Below are 27893 nucleotides of genomic sequence, written 5' to 3' on the forward strand. Positions count from 1 at the left end.
AATATTTTACTCAGTTTATTACATAGCTGAAATATGGAAAAGCAATTGACAATTCAATGTGAGAGTAGCTGACCTTGACCCTAATCATATTTAAAATGTAATTACGATGTACTATATTCTGTGTATTTACATAAATATGAACTTGTTAATGCGAGATAAAACAGAAATAAAACATCAATTTTCAAAGGGATAGGAAGAAAAGAATGTGGTGGTCAACACAGGAATGACTCAAGCACATACAATCAACAATTACCAACCAACATCTTCAAGTGCATTTGATTCTGGTCAAACAAAAAAGCAGATCTTTTTCTGTTGTTATAAATAATATTACTATTAAGGAAATTAGATATTAAAAAGAAGAAGTATCAGCAGATCTTTACCAAATGTATCCACTCATAAACCTAACCATAATGTTTCTGAGGGAAGTCATTATATTTAGTGCCACAGTTGGATACTATGTTTAAATGTCCTGTAATCACTTGTTTAGTTCAACAAGGTAAGGGAAATTATGCCAAGGTACTTGGAATACTTTGAGGAAATCAAGAATGTCAGACATGCCATAAATGAGCAGCTCGTTATGTACATTATGAAAGGAAGCTCCAGTAAGTACAAATTATAATATTTAATTATGATAATTGGTCCATAAGACTTTTTTGTGTTAAATTTACAAAAGGGTTAAACTGTTTTCTAGAACACTGGCTCTAGGGTACATTCTACCTAATATGACTGCTAACATTCCTGACAAGGTCTAACAATAAGCAAATTCCCCTACTGAGGCCCCCAAAAACTTGACACAGAAGAAATTAAATGAAGTGAAGCACGAGATACAATTTATCATCTTTCTTCAATAACTTGTCATCACATCAGAATTTTTTTTTATCATTTTGAAAATGACAAGAATGAATAAACATTGCATTATTAATGGGTAAAATATAAAATAAACACTGCTTGGCTGTTTGCAGAAATTATCAGCTTAAGGGATATAAACAAAATTTAATTGGTTGTTCATATCTTTTGGTCAATATGTAACAGATCAATGAATGCTGATATGCTTCATTGAAAACAATCCCCTTCACATGCAATGGTCTGTACTAACGTGTCTTTCTCTTTACCAACTCTTTAAGTCCATGGCCTTTAGAGTGATTTTACTGCTAATTGACACATACAAGGGTGAATTGACAAATACCAACATTTTAAAATTTCGAAGATTACTTCGTTTCAATGAGATATGTTAAACATACATGATATCTTTTCACAGGGTAAAGACACATTCTGTCACTGATATTGTAAGTTTGCCTTACAGTCACTTGGGGGTCATCTTCCTTCAAACAAAGCAATGTACAATGTTCTTTATTTATGAGTATCTAAAAGGTTTAAAATTTGTTAAATAAATACAATGACATCAGTGATGTGACTGTATCAGGCTGAAAGTCTTTGTAAGGTGACTAGAATTTAATTCAATTATATGTACAGCTTAACATCTGAGGACACGAAAATGGTCATCATTATCATGTCATCCTTTTCATTTAGCTCCTGAAAAGAAAATATGCTTACACTCGTATCATCATTACTTTCCAGTCAAAGGAGAGGATTTCAATTCCACCAATAACCAAAACATGGGGGAAAAACTCTGTCAGTAAAACCAAAACTAATCAAATTATCATGAGAACAGGAGGACAGTTCAATAGGTGTCACAAGATTATTTGATCTATGTTCAAGAAATGCTTGTGGTGTTGTTTAGAATGACCCAAGAGTTTGGAAAATCAAGGTCCTGAAAATGATCCTCTGGCTGTAAGTTAAAAAAAATAATTGTGAATGCTTTGTCAGTTTAGACTATACAAGTATTAGAAAGAAACAATGTACTAACATGGCAAGGTATGAACCTTGCTGCTGCCTAATACAACTGGATCATACTATTCTAGCAAGGTCTTATGCCATATTACAGAAAGGTACTGTACATCCAGTACATTAAATTCACATCTATTCATTGAGATACTCAAAAACTTGTTAACTACTCCATTCTTTGATTAAAAGTCTTTATTTCACCCCTTCCCTTGATCCTTGTTGTTGTCTTTCTCCTCTTCAATTTTCTCACTATTTTCTGCATTTGATTCTACAGCTTTCCTGCTGTCCATCACTTCATCACCGGCACCTATGCCTATCTTATCCCCTGCCTTCTGTTTAGGTTCCTCTATCTCCTCCCTTAGTAAACTATCCTCATCAGCATCATCTTTTGCCATACTATCTTTATTTTCCTCCTCGTTTTGCGACACTTCTAGCTCATCTTTGGATTCCAAGCCATTTTCTTTTTTTTCTTCTTGTGATACATCATCTTCCTGTTGCAATAAACTTCCATCACCGGTTTCATCCTCTTGTGATATGTCTGACTCATCCTTTGATTCTTCAGTAATAAGAATAGCAGACTCATCAAATTCTTCACCTTCCTCCTCCTCCTCCCCATCCAGAACCTCCACTTCATCACCTGCCAATCAACAACAAATATATAAAACAGGTTTACCCAAATATGTCTCACTTGCTAACTAGGCTACTGTGTCATCCCCTTTGCAAATATGACATTCAACAAGAGCTATGCTGAATTCGAGAACATCTGCTCTACCACAGCATAATATAGCCAGTTCTGTACATCATACATCAACCATGTAAAGTTATTATCTGGACACATTTTTGTTTCTTCTATCAATTATGGTAATCTTGACCTCTGGGGGGTGTGTGTGTGTGTGTGTGTGTGTGTGTGTGTGTGTGTGTGTGTGTGTGTATGTTATGTTATGTTATGTTATGTTATGTATGTATGTATTGTATGTATGTATGTATGTATCGCCCCAACCAAGTCATATAAAAGATGCTCAGCATTAAGAGGTTAGTGTTAGGATTGGTTGGCCTGGTGTCAAGATAATGTGACTGGGTGGGATATGATGCTACAGGTCTACAGCATGATGCCCCAGTGCTAGACATTACTATAAAATGCCACACTGCAGACATCATCACAATATGACTGATTTTTTAAATAAAAAAAAGCAATGTTAAACATACAAATCACACACACACACACACACACACATGTATGTATGTATGTGTGTCATTTGGATTTTAACATTGTTTTAACAATTTTTCATATCGCTATGATGTCTGCAGTGTGACAGTTTATAGTGACATCTAGCACTGGGGGATCATGCTGCAGAAATGTAGCATAATGTCACACCCAGTCACATTATCCTGACACCAGGCCGATCAGTCCTAACACTAACATTTTAATGCTGAGTGCCAAGAGAGGCAGCTGTGAGTAGCATTTTTGTAAGTCTTTGGTATGACTCAGCTGGGGATTGAACCCACGACCTCCAGCATCCAAGGTTGATGTTCTAACCACTAGGCCACTGGAGCAGTGTGTGTGCGCACGTGCGTGTATGTATGTATGTATGTATGTATGTATGAGTGAAGACTGCATAATACTAGGTAGATGATGACACTTTACAAGTTAGTCCACAAATAAAGTGGTGGAAAACAGTTTTTATACAAATGATTGTTTTCCCCAATAATACATACCTCATCATATTAGCACTGAGATTACTCTATGCTACCTCTGAGGCCAGTACTCCCTGAAAAACAAAACAAAAAAACATCCTTCCGTCTACATAACATGTAGACATGGGGAAAACTCACCTTTATACCCTTTTGGTGGCCACCAGTATACCAGATGTAAGCAGTTTTAAGTTTAGCACAACTCTTAACAGGATGCCTTCATTTCAAGGAAGGGTTGGTGGGAAAGATTTTAAAGTAACTGCACACCACTCTCTTTATTTTTTGTAGCCCAATACAGATTTTATCAATGAAAAGCATCAGGGATATAAAAAAAATGCACAAGCATTAGTCATTTCATTAATGGATTTATCATTTCTAACCTGTCGCCAAGGGGTCTCTAACACTAATGTATTTGATGAAGAAAGCAAATCAGGTTAGAAATTAAAAATCAGTGAATGAAATGACTAAGTTTTGTTAATTTTTTATACTCCTGAACCTTTTGTTTTTAAAATTGGTAGATGGGGTACAAACAAACAGGATGGTATGCAAATACTATAAAAATATGATCAGATCAGTAGTGAAAGAGATATATTACAACAAAATTTGCTTTCTTCATCAAATACATTACCTGATCATATTAATCAAATACATTACCTTATCGTCTTCATCAAATACATCACATAAACATCTGAAGAATAGGAAGGAGGAGGAAATGATGAGAATCTTACCCCATCTTTTGTCACCAAGTAGGACTGTGATGCAAGGAAGATCTTATCTGATCTTGCACCTCATTACTGTCTTACATTCAAAAGTTTACCAGGCAAATCCAGTGAAAGTAGCAAATTCAAGTCTGGGTCTAGAGGTGGGATTTCTTGAATGGAGTGTGGTAACTGCCTGGGCTGCCACTAGTGTCCAGACACGGTTCAGTTCTCTCCTTTGCCTGGCAAAGTTCAGTTCTCTCCTTTGCCTTCCAATGTCATGCAAACAGACGCTGGAGAAAGCAGACTGGGCATGACAGTCAACTAACTCCATTATGTCCCAAATCAAGACATTATTTTCAAAGACCAGGCTTGCTGAAAAACACTTTTATTTTATTTGCTGAGATCATTAGAAGTAGTACCTGATCTTGTGACAATTCAACACTTGAGTAGTTATGTTTGGTTTATTGACATAAGCGGTAGGAACAATTTTTTTATAGATGCTGTACACTTCCTCCATGTGTCTCAGATAGTATCTGAGGGCTTGCATGGGGCTGAGGAGAGAGTGACTAGCTATTTGTTGGTTACCTAGTGATGGTACCCTGTTCTTAGAAGAAACTAAACCATATCGTGTTAGAATGACTCAGCTGTCTTAACGGAACTGCATGCAGTTTGGATCCACAGAAAGTATGTGCTGCTCACTCATCCTGCATGCTGACACAAGTGATATCAGGAATCAAGTCTTGTATGATAACTTCTTCAGTGAACAAGTTGAGCCATGTCAAGACCCATGATAAGATGAATTCTGGGAATAAGGTGAGTGAGCATGATATGGATACAATGAAAATGAACTACAATGAGTTCTCTGGGAATGGAAAGAAAAGCAGCAGCCATGGCTGTTTGAGCAGCTTGAGACTTGCTAAAATTCTGTCTGGTCACATCTGTCGCTAATTCATGCAGATCACCAATTCAGGATTTGTCCCATCGTGGAGGTGCAATAAGAATTATTTTGTAGTATGTGCTCCTCATTTTCTAAATTTCTGAATCAGAAAGATGGAGGTCCCTCCCACCCAAATGAAAGGGCATCTATAGCCCATACTTCTGGGTCTGGAAACAGGGATGTGAAGGTGAGCGGTTTGCTGTTCCATTTTGTCACAAATAGATTCTCTCCTTGGTAATGAGTTGGCCAGGGCACAGACATTCTGGAATGTGACACAGCCATCGGATATTCGGTACACCAACAAAGGTATTGCCAAACCAGGAGATAAAGGTCCGGTGATTTCCTTCCCCCTTTGTGGGAGATATATGTAACTATGATCAAATTGTATTGTCATTATCAGTATCATCTTTCCTTTGATGTTTTCCAGCCATCTGTGCGTGGCACTGAGAATGGCCTTCATTGTTGACATGAAGAGACTTCTCTTGCAATGTCCACTTGCTGCTAAAATCACAAGTGTGTTGTTCCTCAAGGTGACACTGGGTATCCTAATGGATTATTATTTCCAACTGTAAGGTTTCAAAGGAAATTCACACCACTAGCCATTCCATCATGCCACTCATGAAGGTTGTGTTTGGTCTTGGCTGAAACCCTAATGCAGTGATCAAAACAACCTGAAATCATGCATCAAATGGGCAATCACCACATAAAGGTGAATGAGGCGTAATAGGTCTACCTACACAACGAATAAGTCAAGTAGTTGGAGAAACTACCTTTTCGAAATAAGTGTCTTGATTCTAAACTGACTGAGCCTGCTTAAAGCTATCACAGGTCTAAATTTTCCATTGGATTTTAAAACCAGAAAGATTCTAGAGTAGAAGTTCTATCACATTTTGTAAAATGTCTGCCTTCGTGAGACTGCATGGGAATTCAGTCAAGATGAGGGAGCTCGTCAGTAGAGGGGGTCGGATGAATGACATCCAGCGTTCCTATGAAATCAATCATATCAACAAAATTGTTTTCAGGGAAATGGTTAATCCAAGTCTTGTGGTCATGTGTGGGTCATCAGCAGGCAAAGAGATGGCAGCTCAATTTCATTTTGCAGCAAGCCTGGGGGAGGAGAAACCCTGCATTCTTTCTCCCCTACTTAAGGGCATATGACCATCTATAATTTGCTTGACCAATGAAGTTCCATCATTGTTGATGATCTCTTTACTGTATGTTCCCTGACAAGGTCATGATGAGATGAGAGCTTGCACTAAAAGCTTAAGAGGCAACTTCTGTATTACTTAATTTCTAACCCTCTCAGTTCGACCTTCAAACAGAAGAGGTAAGCCAAAAGGAAGTTTTAAAAGAACACAAGAGTGCATGTCTTCTAATCAAATCCACACTACTGGAGCAATAATTGAAACATAATGGTGAATAATGATTCCACTGGTGAAAACTGTATGTCACCAATTGAGATCACATGCAAAAATATGAACACATTCACAGGAATATAAATGATGTGCAAGATATAACTACATTTTGTCCTATTATACCACTGAAAATAAAAAAGTTTAAAATTAATTATAAATTTAGATGGATTCCAGGATGTCACTTCTGACAATAGTAAGTGAATATTTAAACTGGTTACATCCAGGGTACTGGTGGCCACCTAGTGGGTATAAAGAGGGAAGTTAGTAAGTGTTATTTTCCATTGTCTATATGCTGTCTTGACTGACATTTCATCTTTCTGAGAGGGCTACATTTGGAAGTAGGATAGAGCAATCCTAAAGTTAATGTGATCCGGAAGAGTACTTGACCAGAAAGGTTTCTCTACTTGGTATGGCAGCCTGATCAGCTAGGCTACTCTCATAAATATGCAAGGATTCTGCTTTGATTAATATGCAAGGAATTTGCTCATTATTGAACTTGTTTAGGATGATGTAAGCCTATATTCCAAGACCAGAAATATGGCCTAACAAACTTGGCCAATCAGATCCAACATCATCTCCTTAATAGATTTCACTCATTTCTGAACATGACCAAATACTAATTATATAAATAAATATCCCAAGTTACATCACAATTATGTCAAAATACGTCATCCAGTGAGGGTAATAAGCCAGTGTAGGGCCTAATGGGCAGGTGAGCTAAATGTCATATTGGCACAAATGTCTGGCAATGTCATATCCATGAAAATACTTCTTTTACAATGCAGTCTATTTCAATGTGACCTAAAGGTATACCACTTTAAAAAACATTACTTCCCCAAGTTAAAAAAGATAAATTACAAACCTTGAAAATACAAGAGCTCAATTATTTTGAGCTGATTAAAAAATATAAATTTCTCACAGAAGTATGAATTACATCAATTTACAGTAGATATTGAAATTTCAGTACAAATCATTATGGGTAATTTTCTGCATGGTATAATGAGTGTCACTAGTATTAGGCTTATTAATGTAGGTGGGTTAACTAGTAGAAAACTGTACCAGCTTTACCACAATAACTTGTAGAAAATTAATACATCATGATAAAAATAAAAACTGCAACAACCATTGTCTGCTATTTAACCCCATAACTGAAACGGACTTTCTTTTACCTTTACAAAATACCCGAGCTCTCATTCTGTCAAGGTCTGTAGCTAACATTTTCAGTTTGGTTAAGTATATTTAGAAAACTGTAACGTACACCTATCAGACCATACTGAAATAGACACTGATATGAAAACTTTTTCTGATGTTAACTGACAAATTTACAAACCATCTTCATCTTGTTCGTCATCATCTATTGATTCCACTGTGTCCTCCAATTCATCATCTAAGTTCTCCTCATCCTCATCTCCATCCACCTCATACACATCACCCTCTGAAAAAATCCTCAAAATTATCAACTGACTTTCTTTTATCATCTCAACATTATAATGTTATAATCAACGTTGACAAGATATTACGGAGAGAAAAATTAAAATCATTCCAATTTGTCATAATCCATGCCATGCAGGTTCAATACTCACCCAAATCACCTGAGACGGCTGCCTGTGTAACTAAGGAAGGCCTTTACCTCCCATTTCATTGGCATGATACTGACAAGATCTGGCAAAAACCAAGCAATCTACCAACATAGATTTTTCCATGACTATTAACAATTGCTTGACAAGGTAGAAGACCACTAAAAGGTATACTTAGGAAGTGTTCATTAACTGAATGTACGAACATAGCCGTATCAGTCATAAGGAGCTTTTCATTAACTTTTGCAATGGCAGCCACATTTGATGATTGAGCAACACCATCTGTATAAATCTGAAAGGCATTTATTCCAGGCTGCTTTCTGCCTAATTGTTAAGTTCTGTGAAGCCTTTTGAGATCACATTTCTACTATTAGTAATGGTGGCCATATTAATTGGTAAACTGGAATCATGTCAATAAATTTGTATGGCCATCATGCCCCATGTTTTCTCTGTCTAGTTTGGTTTAATTCTGTTGCACAGTTTTTATGAAGTCAATTTAATTAATTTTTTAAATAACAGTGGCCATATTGGACAACTGATATTCATCAATTGTATAATATTGCTAACACTACGCAATGGTGCTTTCTGTAAAATTTTGCCAAACTGTTTTTTTTTAAAAAAAAACAACATAATAAAACAGTCATTTACAGCTGTTTTCTGAGTAATGGGAGGCAATACATAGTGGCATGGACCATACAAGAAGCTTAATTGACCTTGTGGCTAGATCAGCTAGCAAAAGTGATACCTTCATGTAACTTTTATAACATCTTACATGTATGTTACAATGCAAGCTTACTGTACAGTATATAATTAAAAGCCCTTTCATGCCAGGATACTTTTTTAAAACCAAACTTTGTAATATTCTGTTTGGCAGACATAAGAAGTCATTTTAAAGGTTTTTAATATATTTTTTACAAGAAAAAAGTAGCCATTTGAATGTCATGAAACCGAAGGATGTCCTGATCATCTGAAATAAACTTTATGCCAGCATGCTGTAAATGTTCAACTCAAAAGTCTGTAAAGTGAACCTTAATTACCTCATGTACAGTTTCACAAACTGCAGTTCCAAACCCTAATGCTCTTGATGGCTTCTTGACAACCATACATGCCCCCCCACCCGAGATACAAGTATAATTATTGCCATTATAAGTGGCAAAAAAGCATAGTTTAGGCATAAAAAGTGTAATCTATACATACTACATGCCAGAATTACAGCATGTATGAAAAAGACACATTTTTTTAAACAACTAACCTGGTTTTCCAGCTGGTCAAAATTCTTGTCAAATGGCAAAATCCTGATTAGAATCAAAATACAAATCTAAACACAAAATATACTGAAAAATTATTTATATTCAGCACTCACTTCCACCAGTCTACATGTATAACTTTTGCTGAATGATCGCTAAAGTCAATTCAGAAATGGTCACGGTCAGGTGCTCAGAGTGGTTATTACATTACTCTCATATTTTTCGTATAAAGTTTGTAAAGCAGTGTTGATTTGTCACTTTTTCTCATCTGACATGTTTATAAGTTTGAAAAAATCCATCGTAAAGCATTTCACGTAACATCTGGCACCAATTTCTTTAAAAATGTAAACTGGTTCACTAACTACGTGATCAATAAAATGAATATGTTAAGCAAATATCATGTTTGAAGAAACCAGTCTGTTGACCAAAAAAAACAAATATTCACAAATCTAAAATTAGTAGTGTTTTTTAGAGGTCATACTATATTGATCTGAGATGTACACATATGAGCTGATGGATGAACAGTACAGTATGCCTCCTTTTAGATATACGACACATAAACCTGGAAGGTAAGTCAATGATACTCCTTGTAGCTATATGACAGACCTAAACATGGAAGGTAAGTCAACGACACTCCTTTTGGCTATATGACACCTAAACCTGGAAGGTAAGTCAATGACACTCCTTTTAGATATATGACACCTAAACCTGGAAGGTAAGTCAATGATACTCCTTGTAGTTATATGACAGACCAAAACCTGGAAGGTAAGTCAATGATACTCCATTTTGCTACATGACAGGCCAAAAACTGGAAGGTACGTCAATGATACTCCATTTAGCTATATGACAGACCTAAACCTGGAAGGTAAGTCAACGACACTCCTTTTGGCTATATGACACCTAAACCTGGAAGGTAAGTCAATGATACTCCTTTTAGCTTTATGACAGACCTAAACATGGAAGGTAAGTCAACGACACTCCTTTTGGCTATATGACAGACTTAAACATGGAACTCCTTTTGGCTATATGACACACCTTCATCCTAAAATATAATAACACTGCAATTTTGATTTCTATAGGCGTATTACACAGTGTGAAAGTGGGTAGGCCAAAAGAAGGACAGATGGTAACATATTAATCCTATTGACCATCATTCTCAAAGCAGAGGCACAATATATGAAGTATAATCATTTTAGATAAAAATGGAAAATATACTGAATATTTTCCTGTTTGCCAACGTACATAATAGAATTATCTGTGCTATGATACAAACCCTCATCTTCATCCTCATCATCCTCGTCATCATCACCAACAACCACAATGGAGTCATCAGCTTCATCATCTTCCTCACTGAGTTGCAGAAAATAGCATGAGAGGCCAGGGCAAAATGTGTGCACATGTACATTTATAAACAGAAATTCAATCAACTAGGCTACATAAATGCTATAAATAATACAACTTGTCACCCAAAGGATCTAAAATTTAGGCCAGCATTGAAAATCATGTCTAAACCACTTACCATATATACTTCTTTATAAACTGCAAAGATCCTGATCTGCTATAGCATAATAAGCCTGCAAATCAGGGTCTATGATGTTTGTTCTACTAATTACTTCTAACCATACAGATCCAGATCTGGCAGTGCATTATTCTACAGAAGATCTGGGTTTGTACAGTTTGTTTTTGTTGTTGTAGGGTTTAACGCCATTTTTCAGCACAAGATAGGCTACACATGGCGGCCAGTATAACTGGTGGAAGAAGAACCCGGGAAAACCCCAGAAAGAACCACCAACCCACCAGAAGCTACTGGCAAGCTTTCTCACACATCCACATTGGCTGAACCCGAGACTCGAACCCACATGAACAGAAGATAGATGGCAGTGATCCATAATGGTGAGTGCTTTAGACCACTCGAGGCTTTTGTGCAGTTTGTAGTTGGACTTGTCTTATAAGTCAGTATATGTGATAAATACATCATTTTAAAGTAGCCAAACAGACACAAAATATGGTATTTTGTCTTAAACATATGATATTTTATATGACTTTTCAGAACACACCAGTGCAAGCAATCTTTATGTCAGCAAATGTTGGTATCAACTAGACCATCAAAACACCAATTCACTCAAATACTGGTATCCACTAGAAAATCATAAACTAAAGCTGTCAAAAGTTTTAGAAACTTCAAATGGGTACCCATTGATCCTAAGGATTGGTTATCCAGGTACCCAATCAAAGGAAAATTGTATTAAATGTATACACACCTGAAGTTAAGTGAACATTTTTTAAAATTCACTGTATCACATACATGCCAATCCTGTATACCTTAATGGATATATACACAAACCAATTTGACCAAAGCAGATTATTAAAGTGAGCTTTGAAGTTACCCTGTACAAGTAATTAGACCAAGCAAAGACTGTTTACACTTTATTTTCTCTTCAACCAAGCCACAAAGTGCTCTTGCTATCACAAAAGCTAACACTCTGATTAATTTTTTGATACTTATCAATGGATTCAATGATGAGAAATTGAGGCCAATTTTCCTGACTTGAAACAGACATCCTTCTAGTTATTAATTCAATTATTACTGGACTCAAACTAGTAGTTGAGGTTTTGTTGTTTTCACATAAATGAAGACTATTATTTCATCACCTATAATGTAAGACATGATTCCCTGATATTTCTATTATTTGGATCCGATATCTTACTTCAAACTCAAATGGTGTTTCTGGGTTGACTGAAAGGGGAACTTGAGGTCAGGTTTCCAAGAATTTCACACACACCCTGGAAGTATGATTCAATCAACAGGAATGGACTTTTAACATAATAGGAATTTTAATCACCTGTGGTCCCCAGCTAATACTGATCCCCAAAAATAGACAGAAATTTAGCTGTTTTTCATGTAAAGATTGCACAAGGTGATATATTTAAGCAAAGAAAAAAATAAAATAAAATATCAAATAACTAAATTTAGCCTTGCAATAGCCATGACCTTTGTAAAAATATTTTGATCATGGACACTGAATGTCATTAACACTGCTTGGCTCAACTAGGCAATCTGTAAGACCAGACCCGTCGTAGCACCTGACAAGTTGAAGTTCAGGCCAAAGTTGTCTTTTGCATCAGAGTGACAAGCACTGGACTATCCCTTTCTCTTCCACTGAAAAGGGATCCAAGCAATGGCAAATGGGTTGCCTCCACTTGGTCTCCTCTTACAATATACAAGAGGATGTATCAGGCCTAATCGAAAACGTAAGCCTATGGGGTGGGGGGATGTATTATTGATTGTGCATGTGTGACCTGTTCTGCAAATATGAATTCTGAATAATTTTTTGTTAAGCAATATCAGCCAGTTCATGATTGCAACCCAAGGAAAACATTTTCACCATGGAGTTGTCATTTCATGATTGCAACCCAAGGAAAGCATTTTCAACATGGAGTTGTCATTTCATCACTGCAACCCAAGGAAAGCATTTTCAACATGGAGTTGTCGCCATATTTATAATTTTTTTAAAATCATTTTCATATAAACTAATTGAAAACGCAGAGTATCATGGAATATACTTTTAAACAAGAGTTCCCAAAATATATTTTTCAGGAATTCCAGATTAATTATTCCTTTTTGCTGATGAGTGTTAAAACCATCTTCAGTGATAACATGAAAGAGAAGTAGCAATAACAAGAGATGGCTTACGTACCAGCCATGTTATATATTTGAGTAGCACCATTTTCATTTAGGTCTAATCAGAAATTATAAGCTGTTAATTCATTACCTTATAAAGCAAAGTTACCCAGTGCAGTGCGCTATAAATAGAACACCTGTTACCTGTTCGACTCCATACACATAGGCCTGCCTGTCGACTGTTAAGCAATGTAGTGTATGTTACGTTTAACAGCAATTTTAACCATTTTACATTTTTGGTACACATCTGTTATGTAAAGTCCGATTGTTATAGCTGTGTAATTATTTTTCATGGAAGAATTTCTTATGTGCTTTAAAATCTTGAGAGAACTCGTTCATGATCAAGTCAGTGAGACCATCCATTCAGGTGTAGTGATAACAAGATTTTTAACAGGACCAATGTGGGCTGTATTTGGACCAACTAGACTGTGTAATAAGTCTCTGGTGAAAACTCATTGGAAATGCTACATTTTTTCAGAAGGAATAGCAAGAACAAAAGCTTTTTAGGTTGGACACTGTGGCAGCCAAATAGGACAGATCAAAATGACTGTATTTGACTAGATCAACTAGATATGAAAAGAAGTCTTTCAGTGAAAGCAACATGTAGATATGACCATCCATTCAGAATGCGTAGCTGTATGATTTTCAAGATGGATGCTGTAGTGGTCATACTGGACTTCATATTGGCACCATTTTCATTCAGTACCAACTGTGCATATTTGGACATCATATTGGCACCATTTTCACTCAGCACTAACTGGGCATATATAAAGTCTTGGTGGAAACCCAATGTCAATATGAGGAGCAACATTTTACAAATGGCTGCTGCGGTGGCCATATACTGGATTTCAGACTGGCACCATTCTCATTTTGGACCATCCGTTAATTAGTAGTGATAGCAAGATTTTCAAGATGGCCACCATGGTGGCCATATTTGGATCTCTGAGCAGCATTATTTTCAATGAGGATAAACTAAGTCATGGGATGAATGTGTGTACATTTTCAATAAATGTATGCAAAGCTTCATGGCAATCCTCCAAGTGCTTTATGAGAAGCAGCAATGAGAAAATGCTAAATCTAGGAGGGCAGATGCCAAACAACAGACAATACCATTAGCTCTAATGGTCTTTAACTTTCTCCAACTTGGAACATTAACTACTCAACTAAATAAAGCTAAAGGCCAATAGTATCAGAATTATTCTGACACACTATGTACATATACACTTACCACAAGAAGTCAAAATAATCTGTACCAAATGAATATTTGTATAGAAAAACAAAATAAGAACTTGTATTAATCTGCGCTGGTTGTTTGCAAACATATTTCCACTAAATTAAGATTTATGAAAATTACAAGCAACAAAGCTATGGCAAATTTAGGCACAATTTGTAATCTTGTGTCTGATTCCTGATAATTGTTGCATAAAATAAAGGCAAATTAGTATCTTTTTCTATCAACTTGATGTATTTTATGTCCAGGATACAAAGTTCTGACTCAGCTCAGTATAACCACTGCTGAGCACATGCATTAAAAACTACTACAAATGCAGGTGTGATTAAGAAATGGCGTTACTGTACCTGACACCATTTTCTTCAGCCTCAAGATCTGGAGCCAGAAAATACTGCAATGGGTTGGGCCACATGTCATCCTTTATCACCTAATTAAAAACAAAAATATGACACAATGACAGATTTATTGAATAACAAGAAAAGTGCAGTTAAGTGGCGCAAAATATAACCAGCAATGCTTGACGCTAATGGCACACTTTCACCAGTCCTTCACATAACAAAACCAGCAATGATTGCTGCTACTGGCACACTTTGACAAGTCCATCGCATAACAGAACCAAGAATGCTTGCTGCTACTGGCATAAAATGAAAAGTCTAGCACACAAAAGAACTAGCAATGCTTGCTGCTACTCATGTTTGCTAGCCAAGGTTCTGATGTGTTATCCCCATCTACACCTTGGCTGATCTTTCAGACATTCTAGTGCTTCGAGTCACTGAATTTCATTCAAAGCGGCAGCAAGCCATCACATCCAATCAAAGTAAAGTTGTTCAGATCTGAACACTGTTCCTACGAGATCAAGACAAGGAAGCACAAAACATAAATAAGCCATCTTCCACTGCTGGTCATTGTTTGTACAAATCCATCCATTCCTTCAAATACGCATGTGATGGCTTTTCTCTGGTATAAAATGTTAAATGTACAAAGTATCCTCTTGAAATCAACTGGCTCCATCATTTTTGGCCAATATACAATGCACTGCTAAAAACATACCATTGATAAGCTGGCATTATATACTAAGGGAGACAACTCATGCAATCCAACATGCTGCTAGGACAAAGCTCTGCAATATCTGAATGATATGCCAAGATGAAGATAGGGTTAACACATCAAAACCTTGGTTTGCAAAGATGGCTGCTACCGGAAAATGTCCAGAGATCCCCTTTCTGTCCAGCCTGCCTTTTTGTCAGCTAAATAGAATCATTGAGATAAATTTAAAAGTTCATAGTATTTGCACACTCTCCTGCTTGAACCACCTAAACGATTTTAAAAACATCTCATTCATCAGTTTATAATTTTCAACCTGAATAACACAAGGGGGTCCCAAAAGCCTCCAACCTGTTGGCATTCTGAATCAAACAGAGGTTTCTTCAGCAACAAGATTGCCATAGATGCATGGGTGAGTTGATGTTTTCAAGCTACAAATAGGATGTAGTTTACTGACTTTGATAATCTCAATAATTCCATAAATTCTGGAGTTACATCTCTTTGAACACACGGATACATGGTTTCCTCCTTTTTATTTGTTCAGTTTGTTTTACAAATTTTAACACTAGACATTACAAATATTGGAGAGATGACACAACTTTTACAGAAATGGACTATTATCTAGAGATCATAAAGTACAAAGAACAGTCTGCCTGCTTGTTTGCACTGAAAGGTTCCATTTGGTTTCAATAAGTTGATAGTGGTAGGACCCCTGGTGACAATCAGGTTAAAAATTAGAAGTTGACGAAAAAATTAATAGCTTTTATATTATTTTTTTATATACCTGATGCTTTCTATTTTTAAAATTTGGTAAGGAGTTACAAACAAATGGGAGGGTGTGAGAATACCATAACATAGAAATTAATATAGGGTGTGAACAGATGTGTGGACATGCACAAGAATATCAAAGTGATTTATATGTCGAGCTCAAGCCAAGACAGGCTCTACAAATATTAGCACGAGTGCTGCAAATGTCACACTATACACCCAACTTATGTTTAAGTCATCTATGTACGCACTAAGTTATTTTATCCAGGAGAGTAATGGGTCTCAAAATCCTCGCACTTTGGTCTTGATCTAAACTTATGTGCAGAAACTTGTTTATTTATTAGACTTATACCATGATATCTAACGGGTTCATACAGAATTCTGAAAGATAAACTTTCCCCAAACTTTCAAAGACCACAAACAGACCTATTTTAGTGGGGTCACTGCAACTGAATATTGAAAATTTGGAATTTGCCACCACTGTGCGGAAGCAACATGTGGTAGTTGTTTACCAGTAGGCTTAGAAAATTTAAATTTATATTTAAACTTATGTTGACTCATACCTGCATGAAATCGATAGGAAAATAATTTATTTTCTCAGAAATGGCAAGTATTAAAATCGTTATGTCGTTAATCTGTTAAGAAACAAAACGAAACTACAGCGTAGATGAAACCTGACCCAGCACTCACCATTTGCAGTATTAGTCACATGACTTCACATATCTCAAATGACACATCGGAAGATCAATAGTCACATGATATCAACAACAAACTCCTTTATAATGTTGTTGTACAGAAATTAAATTATATTAAATAAAAGTCAGATACTTTTTGTAAAAACCAGCAATCTGGCCAGTCTAATTTATCAAGCAGCAAGCATATGTCAACGTGGTAGTCACATGATACAACAAAACTGGAGAACATGGAGAATATTGTGTTCTTTCGTTTTTGTATTTTTATTACAACCAGTATATCACTTTCATATTTTTTCTTTCTTTCTCTACAACATGTGAAAATGTGGGTTAATAGATTTGTGTACTCCAGCAACTCGCAATGCAAATCGCGAGTACCAGGTCACATTTCATCAATGATGTAGTTTTATCTTGTCTTTCATCAGATTAAAGACATAACGATTTTATTACTCGCAATTTCTGAGTAATTTTCATATCGAACTCATGCATCCGTTTAAAGTTTGCTAGGCCATTTGGTAAGTGGTTACACTTTGCCAACACCATGCTGGCCTCTTGTGATGCTAGACTGGTTTTCATAACTTCCAGATATCAAGCTGACTGAAAATAAAAGTCTACTAGACGAATTTAATCCACTGGGCATCTGAATCAACTCAGCATATGTTTATTGCAAGCACCCAAATGATGATTACTGCACCCTCTGAATATTCTGACTAGAACTTCATACATTTAACTCATGACAAGTTTAGTTCCGACTCAATTACATCATTGTTTCAGGCATCAAGTGGTGGTGGAAAATTCCTGGGGTTTTCCCTGACTTTCATCAATATTTGCGAAATTGAAGGACTTTTCAAGGTCTTGAAGAAAAAAAGTATCATTTCTCCCGACTTTTTCCCGATAGTGTGGGAACCCGGGGAAAACCTCTAAACAGATAACACTTATATTTAAAAAATTCCATTATTTACTCTCTCTGAGCATGTGTATGCATTGGATTTTAGATATCTCTCTTTGAAGATTTCATACCCTTGTGTTCATGAGTATACAATATCAGAAGGAATGGCGATCAATTTGTCATATGACTATTTATCTGACACCTTCCAATATTATTATTACAAGAAAAGAAAATAGATGCTATTTCCTAATAATGCAGCCAAAATGTAACCAATGTACATGTGAAGCAATCAGACACACTAAATATAACTATAGACATTTTTCACCTCCATGACTTTAATACCAGAATTAATTTCTCTGCTTGTCCACTGTAAAGGCATTAGCAAAACTGAGAAAATGCACAACTCTGTGTGACTTTGTATATGTGTGTGTTAAATTTCGGAATGATCTGATCTGTTTTAATTTCTATGATGTTTCACCATTATTAAGACCTAGTACTAATATTAGTATTTTTACCATCCATCATTGGCAGAGTACTAATTTGATCCTATATCCATAAAAAGAGCAACCATACGTGATTCACACTCAAGTGGGTTTTTTAAAAACACTTTTGATCATGTTCATCACACTGCATACATATTACTTACAAACTAAAAGTCTCTTTAGCTTATTTCCCACTTAAACAAAAGCAAGAACTTACCCAAACTGACAGTTTTCCTTTAAACTTCTGAAGCATAATATCTGTGAGAACATGCTGCCATATTAAATAAGATATCTGATTGGATGAGTGTGACAAACAGAAATCACTGTCATATAGATACTTGTGTAAGAAAAGCCACAAGCTGCTTGGTAACTTGGAATGTAATTTTATTCTTCCATTAACACCTATAGAAACATTCTGCAGCCTCAACCTATTCAAATGTCAGTCAATGCTTTGATATTTTTTATAAATAAAGTCTAAGTCAAGAAGGGAGATGATCTGCTGAATTAGTCTTTTTTAACTCCCTCTGCTTGCCATTTTATTTTTCGTTCATATTTTAGTGGGTTTACTAATGTTGTTTTGTATTCGTTAATGTTTTAATGGGTTTACTAATTTTGGTTTGTATTCATTCATGTTTTAATGGGTTTACTAATTCTGGTTTGTTTTTGTTCATGTTTTAATGGGTTTACTAATTTTGGTTTGTATTCATTATGTTTTAATGGGTTTACTAATTCTGGTTTGCATTCATTCATGTTTAGTACAGCATTCAATTATTACCTCTGCAATATCATCCACGGAAGGGTCTCCATTATCCAGGAACCAGCTGAAAAACGTTCGTCCTTTGCCATGTCGTCTTTTCCTTCCCATAGCACCCTGCAGAGCTCTTTTGGATAGGTCCATGCCTGTCTTCCATTTAATATGGGTGGACTTGGAAGCAGGTTCACCTACAATTACACATTTATGAGATTTCACAAAGTTCAAAACCAGTAAGAGCAACTAACAAGTACTAACTCATCTAATATTTTCTCAGTCTAAATTTTATTTTAGCAAATAACCAGCTTCAATCCTGAAGCCTTCAGGAATACCTCTGAGACTCAGAGATGGCTTTCTGTTACTTTTAGAAAGAAAACAAATCTGCTCACACATGGAGATATATAAGCAGAATGCCGTACATTTGTTGGGAATTAAAATCTCTGAGCATGGGCATCTAAGATTTGAAAATGTCTGCCTTATTATTAATTTCAACAATACATTGAGGTTCAATTAATTAGGAACAATTACCAAACTTACGACTTATGATACCATAATTGGAGCTGTTAACGCACTGTCATGGCTTCGTTTGATGGGAACACACCTTTTCCAAGCTGAAACTAACACTATCTTCTGATGCTAATATTTTATAACAGTGTTTACAATAGCCACTGCTTTATTATGCAGAACATCTGCTGAAGTTAAGTCTTTGTTAGGGAGAGGCCATTTAATTGTGGGAGGTGGCAAAGAAACGTGTTTCTTGCTCTGACTTTCTTATATAAAGGACACTGTGCCATTCCTTTTCTTGCTTTAAATAATTCACGTCAGCTATACTATAACATCTCGTATTTCAAAACAAGGCACAATTCCCTCCTTATAAGACAGGCAAAATGTGGCATTTGATAGGTGTTCAGCCACCAGACAAACGCAAAAGTTGAACAAGAATGATGAGGAATAATTCTTATGATGGGAAAAGCATAATGGAAAGTTTCAGAAGAAATGGACGAAAGACAGGGAATGGCTGAATTATGATGAGGAAAGGAATATTATGTGGTGTGATTGGTGTACGCAATTCGCAAAAACAAACACAGAAAAAGTCCAGTTTTGTTGCGGGTTGTTCGAACTTTAAAACTGAATTGGTAAACATGCATGAAAGCTGTGTGACATTGTTTTATGAACAGGACTTATTTCTCAATATACTAGTCCTTCTGACTACAAAGAAGTTTGCGTTAAATTCGAGCCCTGCATATACAGACATGGCACATTACCATATACAGCGGAACCCCACTATAACGCGATAACTGGGGTAAAAAAAATTGGATCGCGTTAATATTGGGGTTGCGTTAATGCGGGGTTTTACAGTATTTTACTTTTTCGGAAAACAACTCATTGGCACACATACATGTATAATGTGTATGATGAATAGGGTATCAACACCGTTTACCATCGTGGCATGCAGTTCATCTATAATGCATGTAATTCCACTGAAAAATTTCACACATATTCACAATATTTAATATTAAAAAAATCCCAGATCATTGTGTCTGAATTCAACATCTAATATAGAGCGTGAACAGAGTATCAATACCATTTACTTGCTATCTGATATTGTACTGTCAGGGCTTGCAATTAATCCATAATATATGTAATTCCATTGCCAAAATTGCATACACATTTAAACTATTCAATAATCTTGTCACACATCATTATGTGTCTGAATTCAATGGGAAAAATTTACAGAAAATTAGGTTAAGAAAGACAAAGCATGTGTACGGTTCATTACGTTCCATGGTCTCTGAACGGTGTCTGTACAAATTTCATACTGCTAAAATGTTCTCATATGTGTTTCCGTGTACATTTATCCATTGCAAATTTCCAATAATTAACACTTGTATGCCTATTCGTTTGAATGACTACAGCAAGAATAATTAACAATCAACACATGCTTTAAGCGTGCATATAACTTCTACTTCAGATTTTGTGAATATCAAAGAAGAAGAAAAACGTGAAAACTATCATAATCACTGCACAAAGTGCAGAGAATGACTTGCGTTTGTAAACTTTCTTTTCCATAACGGTAAAATATTTTAAAAATAACAAATAGGAAATTAATAGAGTTCATAAACAAACACTGTACACATGTATAACCCGAGAACAAAGTGCAGTAGGCCTGTGATGGTCACGAGTCACATTTATAATTTTTTAAAATCCGAACGCATGTACAATTTCATACCCTTTCAATTTCCAGCTAATAAAGACAACATTATTTACTGGTCAACTGATTGTGTCTAATAACACCACCAAGCCCAGCAAACATCTTAGTGACTTTCGTTTTTTAAAAAAATGTTTATTAAATTGTGAGAATCTTTTATCAACCACCGCATTGTTTGCTGCATGGTTGTGTATGCAGTTAAAGAAGAAACACATTACGGCTATTGTTTACTGGTCAACTGATTACGCCTAAGCAAACATGTTGGCAACTTTTGTTTTTTGATGTTTATTAAATTGTGAGAATCTTTTATCAACCTCCGCATTGTCTGCTGGTTGGTTGCGTAGGCAGTTGAAGAAGAAACATGTCGGCTATTGTTGGAGCAATAATCGTATACAGAATTAATTGAAGACAATCACAAAAACGACTTACTGGCTTTACTCATGGATCAGTAATAAGTAACATTTCAGATAATGCTTGTTCTGTCATAACACTTCAAGAACCTGGTGAAATTGTTAAATTTCAGAAGCCAAGCCAAGATTATATTAGATTCGAATTTGTACGCAAACTCTTCCCCAAAATGATAATAAATTGTACACACAATTTTTCGTACCTTAAAAAAAGTACTGTTCCGGGTACGAGAAAAATACATGTACATGTATTTAAAATTTCAGGAACCACGCCACGGTCATATTATATTCAAATTCATACACGATCTCTTCCAAAAACGATATAAACTTTTATTTTGGCATAAAGTGCAGAGCACAAATTGCCTTTGTGAACTGGCTTTTCCATAACGGTAAAAAATTGTAATAAAAAATAGGAAATTAATAACGAGTTCATAAGAAAACCCCATACACATGTAAAACCCGAGAACTAAGTGCAGCAGGCCTGCAATGGTCAGGAATCACTTTCATATTTAAAAAAATTACAGTTGAATGCATGTTCAATTTCTAGCTACTAAAGCCGACATTATTGACTGGTCAACTGATTGCGTCTAATAACACCACCAAGCCCAGCAAACAAAATGTTTTTGTTTTTTGATGTTTATTAAACTGTGAGAATCTTTTATCAACCACCGCCATTGTCTGCTGCTTAGTTCTGTATGCAGTTAAAGAAACACGTTAGCTATTGTTTGAGCAATGATTGTATACAGAATTAATTGAAGACAATCACAAAGACGACTTACTGATTTTACTCATGGACCAGTAATAAGTAACATTTCAGATAATGTTTATTTTGGCGTAACAATTTAAGAACTTGGTGATATTTTTAAATTTCAGAAGCTCATATTATTTAAAATTCATATGCGAACTCTTCCCCAAAATAATATTAAACATTTTGCATACTATTTCTCATACTTAAAAAAGTTATTTCCCTGTACTAGAAAAATATGCAGGTATTTAAAATTTCAGGAACCAAACCAAGATCATATTAAATTCGAATTCATACGCGATCTCATCCCCGTAATGATAATACATTTTTATAAACTATTTCATGTACTCTGAAGATTTTTTTTCTCCATGTGCGAATGAATATATGAAATTTCGGGAGCCACGCCACGACCGCATTATATCCAAATTCGTGATATAGCGGGGTTGCACTGTACAGACATGGCACTTTATCATATACAGACATAGCACTTTACCAAGTACAGATATGACACTTTACTATATTTTCACAATAACAAATAAACATTAAGCAAAATAAACATTAGTTATATTTTTTTACCTGTAATATATGGCAAATTGCAAAAATCACAAAACGGTTGTAAAATGTAACCATGTTTTTCTCTCCAAAATTAACAACTTGGTAAAGGAAAACATGGTGCCTTGTATCATAGCTTCTATTATTATGTGTTATATTCAGGCAAATATTCAACAAAATCTTACATGACCAACAGAAGCTGTGCTTGTTTGCTAACCATACCTGATGCAGCAAGGTGAAATTCTTTGCAAAGGATTTCATTGGTGAAATATGGGTTTTGTTTGAACTCAAACTTGATAGTGTATCCCGACTTGATGTCTTCAAACTCTTCTACTTCCATCTGAAATTGGATGGAATAAATAGGTTTTGAAAAGATTTTAAACAATGTATTGGGATAGAAAGCATCTAAAATATGAATCCAGGAACCAAACTGCTTTCATATAAACAAGTTTCTAAGAGAATGAGTAATCATCGCTTTCATATAAAAATTGTATGGATCCTAAGTTCTCTTCCATTGTTTCAATACATTTAAATAAAAATAATCACTTTTTACATAATTTTTCTTTCATGCCAACCGATATTGTGCATAGAGAAATGAACAGACTATTTAAAGAAAGTTAATGGATTCATAATTAAGATATTTTTTTTTTATCCCAATGACCTTTATACCAGGGCACTATATAAGCTTTATATTTTAATAAAATAATTGATATGTTGCATATCCTTTACAAAAAATGTAACTGTATGTATGACTGTCTCTACTTTGTGTAAGGTCCTAAGTTTTTTTAAAGATATTAATTACCTATTAAGACACCTGTAACAGTGTGACCTGTTCAGTTCCAATCAATTAAAGTCGATTCTAGCCCATGTAAATGTTTAACTGATTTAATTACAGTTACTTGTAAAATGTTGATTACAATTACAATGACTCACTTTGAAGCACTTTATATCATTAAATTACATTACAATAGAATGGAAACAACAAATTTTTATTATTTTTTTGATTTGCACATATTTCTGTGTATCATGTCTTTTTTAATATGTATTAACAGAGTAATATCAAATTTAAAAGACAAAGATACTGCCAATGAAATACTGTTCATTTTACTATCAATTACACTGTTGGTTACTTTATTTCTTCGACTGATTTTATGTGTCACAACAAAAAATTGTTGACAGACAATGAATATTAATTTTAATTCCACTTTTGTATCTAAACATAGTAAAATGTGTCATCTTCCATTAAAAAATATATGTGCTGTCATACTGATCCAGATAGTTTGGTCAAGGAACTATGCAAAACCCATTTATCATTGCAACACTGTGACCATGACCTTTGGGATTCTGACCCCAAACAAGCCTCCTTCAAACCTTCAGCGAAAGTTCTTTACAAGCTTCAGTCAAGCTACACGGTCTAAAACTAAAAGTTATGAAAAAAACATATTTCTTATTTCAGTAAGTGTCCAACATGTTTTCTTTATCCAAAACTGCCCATATCTATCAAATGGCCATCAAGATGATTCATGTTGGAATAAATGAAATTGGCCATATCTAGCAAACAGCTGTAAAGATGGTTCATACTGGAATAAACCAAATTAACCATATCTAGCAAACAGCTGTAAAGACTGTTCATGCTGGAATAAACAAAATTAACCATATCTTGCAAAGAGTTGTGGCAAAGAGATGTAAAGATGGTTCATGTTGGAATAAACAAAATTAACCATATCTAGCAAAGAGCTGTTAAGATGGTTACCACAGCTACTCATGTGTGTTAAACTGTTGCCCAGTGAGTGATAGCACCCACCGCATTAATCATCCTATTGCAGTACACAGAAGACTTCTGTTATGAATGATGGACTAGGTGTAATCAGCAGTGACCTACTCCACAATGAAAGGTCTAAGCTTTGGGCAACATAATGCTGTAGGTTATGATCATAATGAATGTTTGAAATATGTTTTGCACATTAGAAAAAGTTTATATATGCACGAAATGAAAGGAGCATTTGCAACTTACGAGCAAGTTGTTATAGTAGTGTAAATAAATGGACTTGCATGAGGGAAAAAAAGTTGACTGGAGCAGGGAGAGAGAATGTCTTGGCAACATTATAAAAGGATCTCTAGAAAATAATTTTTACAAATATCTGCTGATTTAACTGGCCCGAAAATATGAAACCTTTAAACATGTTTATATGCAACAAGCTATTCACTTGTAAATGCCATCCAATTATGTGAAATGGTTGCAGAGCTATGCTGGTGACAAAAAGTGTGAATGGATGAACAGATAAGCTGATGGACAGAAAAGGTGATTACAGACCACTTACATCTCAATAAAGAGCTTTAGTTACCAATTACAATCCAACTGAAATGATGACAAGATTTTTTTAAAATATATCTTGCAAAACTATTAATATGCAGTCCAAGTTTGCATGAGACATTTTGGTTCATCTTACCTTTGTCAGATAATGCAGACATTCCTCTTCTTCTTCATCCAGAATGGCTGAAATCTGAGGGTGATTAACAAACTAGACTCAGTTAAGGATCACTGATACAACTTTTGATCAAACTGTTAGTTGGCAAAAGCATTGTTAACTATCAAATGAAAGCACCAGACTAAATGGTTATGATTTTAACACATGTCCATGCTAGTTCAGGTCAGCGGCCTCTGTGTCCTTGGGAATAGCACTTAAGATAACCATATTGTGTGTGAAGTGGTTACCCCATCCCCATATTATAATGACCAGGCCAACACTGCATTAATATTTCTCTGCCCAGTCTCTAAGTGATCAAACAGCTTACAATGCTATTAAATTTCAAGGCAAGAGATTTGGCGATCAAACAAATATTGGTTTGTCTCAGATTTGTGTGACTTTAAGTGAAGGATCACTAGTACTATCAAAGCCGAATACATAACAAAAGAACATCAATTTCTGTATGAAAAAACTTCCAAAAATAATCAAGACAGCATTCAATTAATAATATATTAATAAGAAATGAGATCCAACTAAAATAAAGGCAATTTTTAAATTATTGAGGAGTATACCACTGGTAGATAACAAAGCCGATCTTAAAAATCAACATGTATTTGGAGTACAGCCCTAATTTGGTAACTACAGAAATCCTTATAACAACCACACTGCAGCCTATAAGTAAAAAAAAAATGTTAAACTGTTTTTACAACATTAATTCATTATTATTATTATTATTATCACAAAATTGCAGTTTCCATAAATATGGTAGCAAGAAGAATCAAGCAAAATTTCCAGAGCTGACCATTCAGCACACACAAATTCCCAATTCCACAAAACTCCAAGGCCATTTTCAAATTGGCAGAATAAACATTGAACTTATGTTAAGTCTTGGGTCCCAGTCTCAGTAAATGACCAATGTCTTTTCTATAATGTCTAGGTCTCATTTTTGAATATTATATACATCTTTAAATGACAATTATTATCTATTTAAACTGCTGCCATTGATCTTTATTCCATGCAATATCACTGTATAATCACACCAAAAAAAGAAATCTGCAAAATCAATGTGTGAAAGTGCAAGAACAGTCAGGAGGCCAAATAATAGTGTTTGATGCAGGGCAAACTGTATTGAATGCCATGCATTATATGGTAACAATGACAGTACATTGGAAAAATTGCTTATTACCCTTTGCACTGGAAATGATTAGACCCAAGGTTTGCAGTTCTTGATCCAGTTCAGTGCCTGGCTGCAACTGTACAAGTCCATTGCAAACTAGAATTTCCGTTCAAAACTTTTATAATGACAATGAAGGTGCTATCACTTATTACACTGGTACTAAACTTTAGAATTTTTTTTTAAGATTAAAAAAAAATAGCCTTCATGACCAAACTGACCCACACTTTCAGCTGTCAATTTTCAGCATGGGTAGCAACAACACAAGATTTTTCCAGAAATATAAACTATTATTAAAATGTTGTTTTTTGCATAATTTGAGTATGCAAAATTCCCTCTTCTTTTAATATTTTAAAAAAGATGATCAGTGTCTTAAACGCTTTCTTCAGTAGTAGTATATTTGTATTCATTTCATTAAAGAAACATACTTCAAATTATTCCAATTTTGGCATTCCCGTCTTCCACTGCATGACAGCAAACTGAAATTTAGGTTAACGGAACTTGAAAACACATGCATTTGTTTTATGAGACATTTATTAGAAAAATGACATCAGAGTAGTAAAGTCTGTGTTAAGCAAGATGACTTGAATTTGCACAAAAGCATTGATGTGTGTTTGCGAAGTGATATTCACAAAAATTTGACTCATCGTTCCTACATCATCTGACCTTGGAGCATGCTACACAACAGTAAGATGGGCAGTAAGAAGGCAACCTAAAAAACAGTATCAGGGGTGGCGTCTTACATTGTGGGACTAGATCATTGGCACCCTTTATTAAAATGGATTTGTCAATATCCATGATATTCTGGATTCAATACCACTTGTAAAGCAGGCAGACCAGAGCTTTTTGACTCTGTTAAGGTGGGGGAGGAGGGGGTAATGGGCAGTCAGTGAGATGTCTTCAACCCACAAAATCTTAACCATCCGAGTCAACGTCTTACATATACGAGATCTGTACACACTGAAAAAGAAACATTGGGTGAAGGATACTGCTGTTACCCAAAAGTTGGGTATCTTTGTTATAAGCTCATTCCGACTCTCGAAATGTGGTTTCCTCAGCTTGTTGTACTTCTGTTCTACTCGAAGAATCTCTTCACTCGCTTTTTCGTTCAGAGCATCAATTTCATTTTGACAAGAATCAATCTCTTCAAGAGCCTTTTGTGTGTCAGCATCAAACATACTGATGTCCGCTTCCGATGAGCACTCCGCTGAAGAGAGCTTCCTGGCTTTGCTAGGACTTGCCGAATCTCCAGACATAGTTGATATAATGATGATCAAAGACAGTGATCTCCTTCAAGATATATATTCGTAATCACACTTCGCTGTTCAAATAGTCAGCTTCTTGCTAGTTAGCGCTAATACGCACGCTCCAGTTTTAACCAAAAC

The 27893-nt window shown here is 35.3% G+C and overlaps 1 protein-coding gene across 1 annotated transcript; it reads right to left on the reverse strand.

Moving 5' to 3' along the window:
• On the reverse strand, positions 1–27867 carry LOC149788605 (uncharacterized). Its single transcript, XM_089974669.1, has 8 exons — positions 27498–27867; positions 25317–25388; positions 23089–23206; positions 18978–19144; positions 14675–14754; positions 10688–10764; positions 7921–8025; positions 1–2482 (listed from the first exon to the last, which is right to left on the reverse strand). Exons 1-8 carry the CDS (start codon positions 27762–27764, stop codon positions 2043–2045), a joined length of 1326 nt encoding a protein of 441 aa, XP_089830795.1. The 5' UTR covers positions 27765–27867; the 3' UTR covers positions 1–2042.
• Positions 27868–27893: the final 26 nt, after the last annotated feature.

Source organism: Sinohyriopsis cumingii, chromosome 11, assembly GCF_028554795.1.
Source record: "Sinohyriopsis cumingii isolate HCF-2022 chromosome 11, ASM2855479v2, whole genome shotgun sequence".
In the NCBI taxonomy this organism is placed as follows: Eukaryota; Metazoa; Mollusca; class Bivalvia; order Unionida; family Unionidae; genus Sinohyriopsis; species Sinohyriopsis cumingii.

Bases quoted from the DNA above. Each gene is read 5' to 3' on its own strand.
- LOC149788605 (XM_089974669.1), bottom strand. From the start codon at position 27,764: ATGTCTGGAGATTCGGCAAGTCCTAGCAAAGCCAGGAAGCTCTCTTCA. The intron at 14,755-18,977 runs GTAATAATTGAA...GTTTTTAATTAG, and splicing joins CCGTGGATGATATTGCAGAG to GTGATAAAGGATGACATGTG. The intron at 8,026-10,687 runs GTTTGTATCATA...GGATTTTTTCAG, and splicing joins TGATGAGGATGAAGATGAGG to AGGGTGATGTGTATGAGGTG.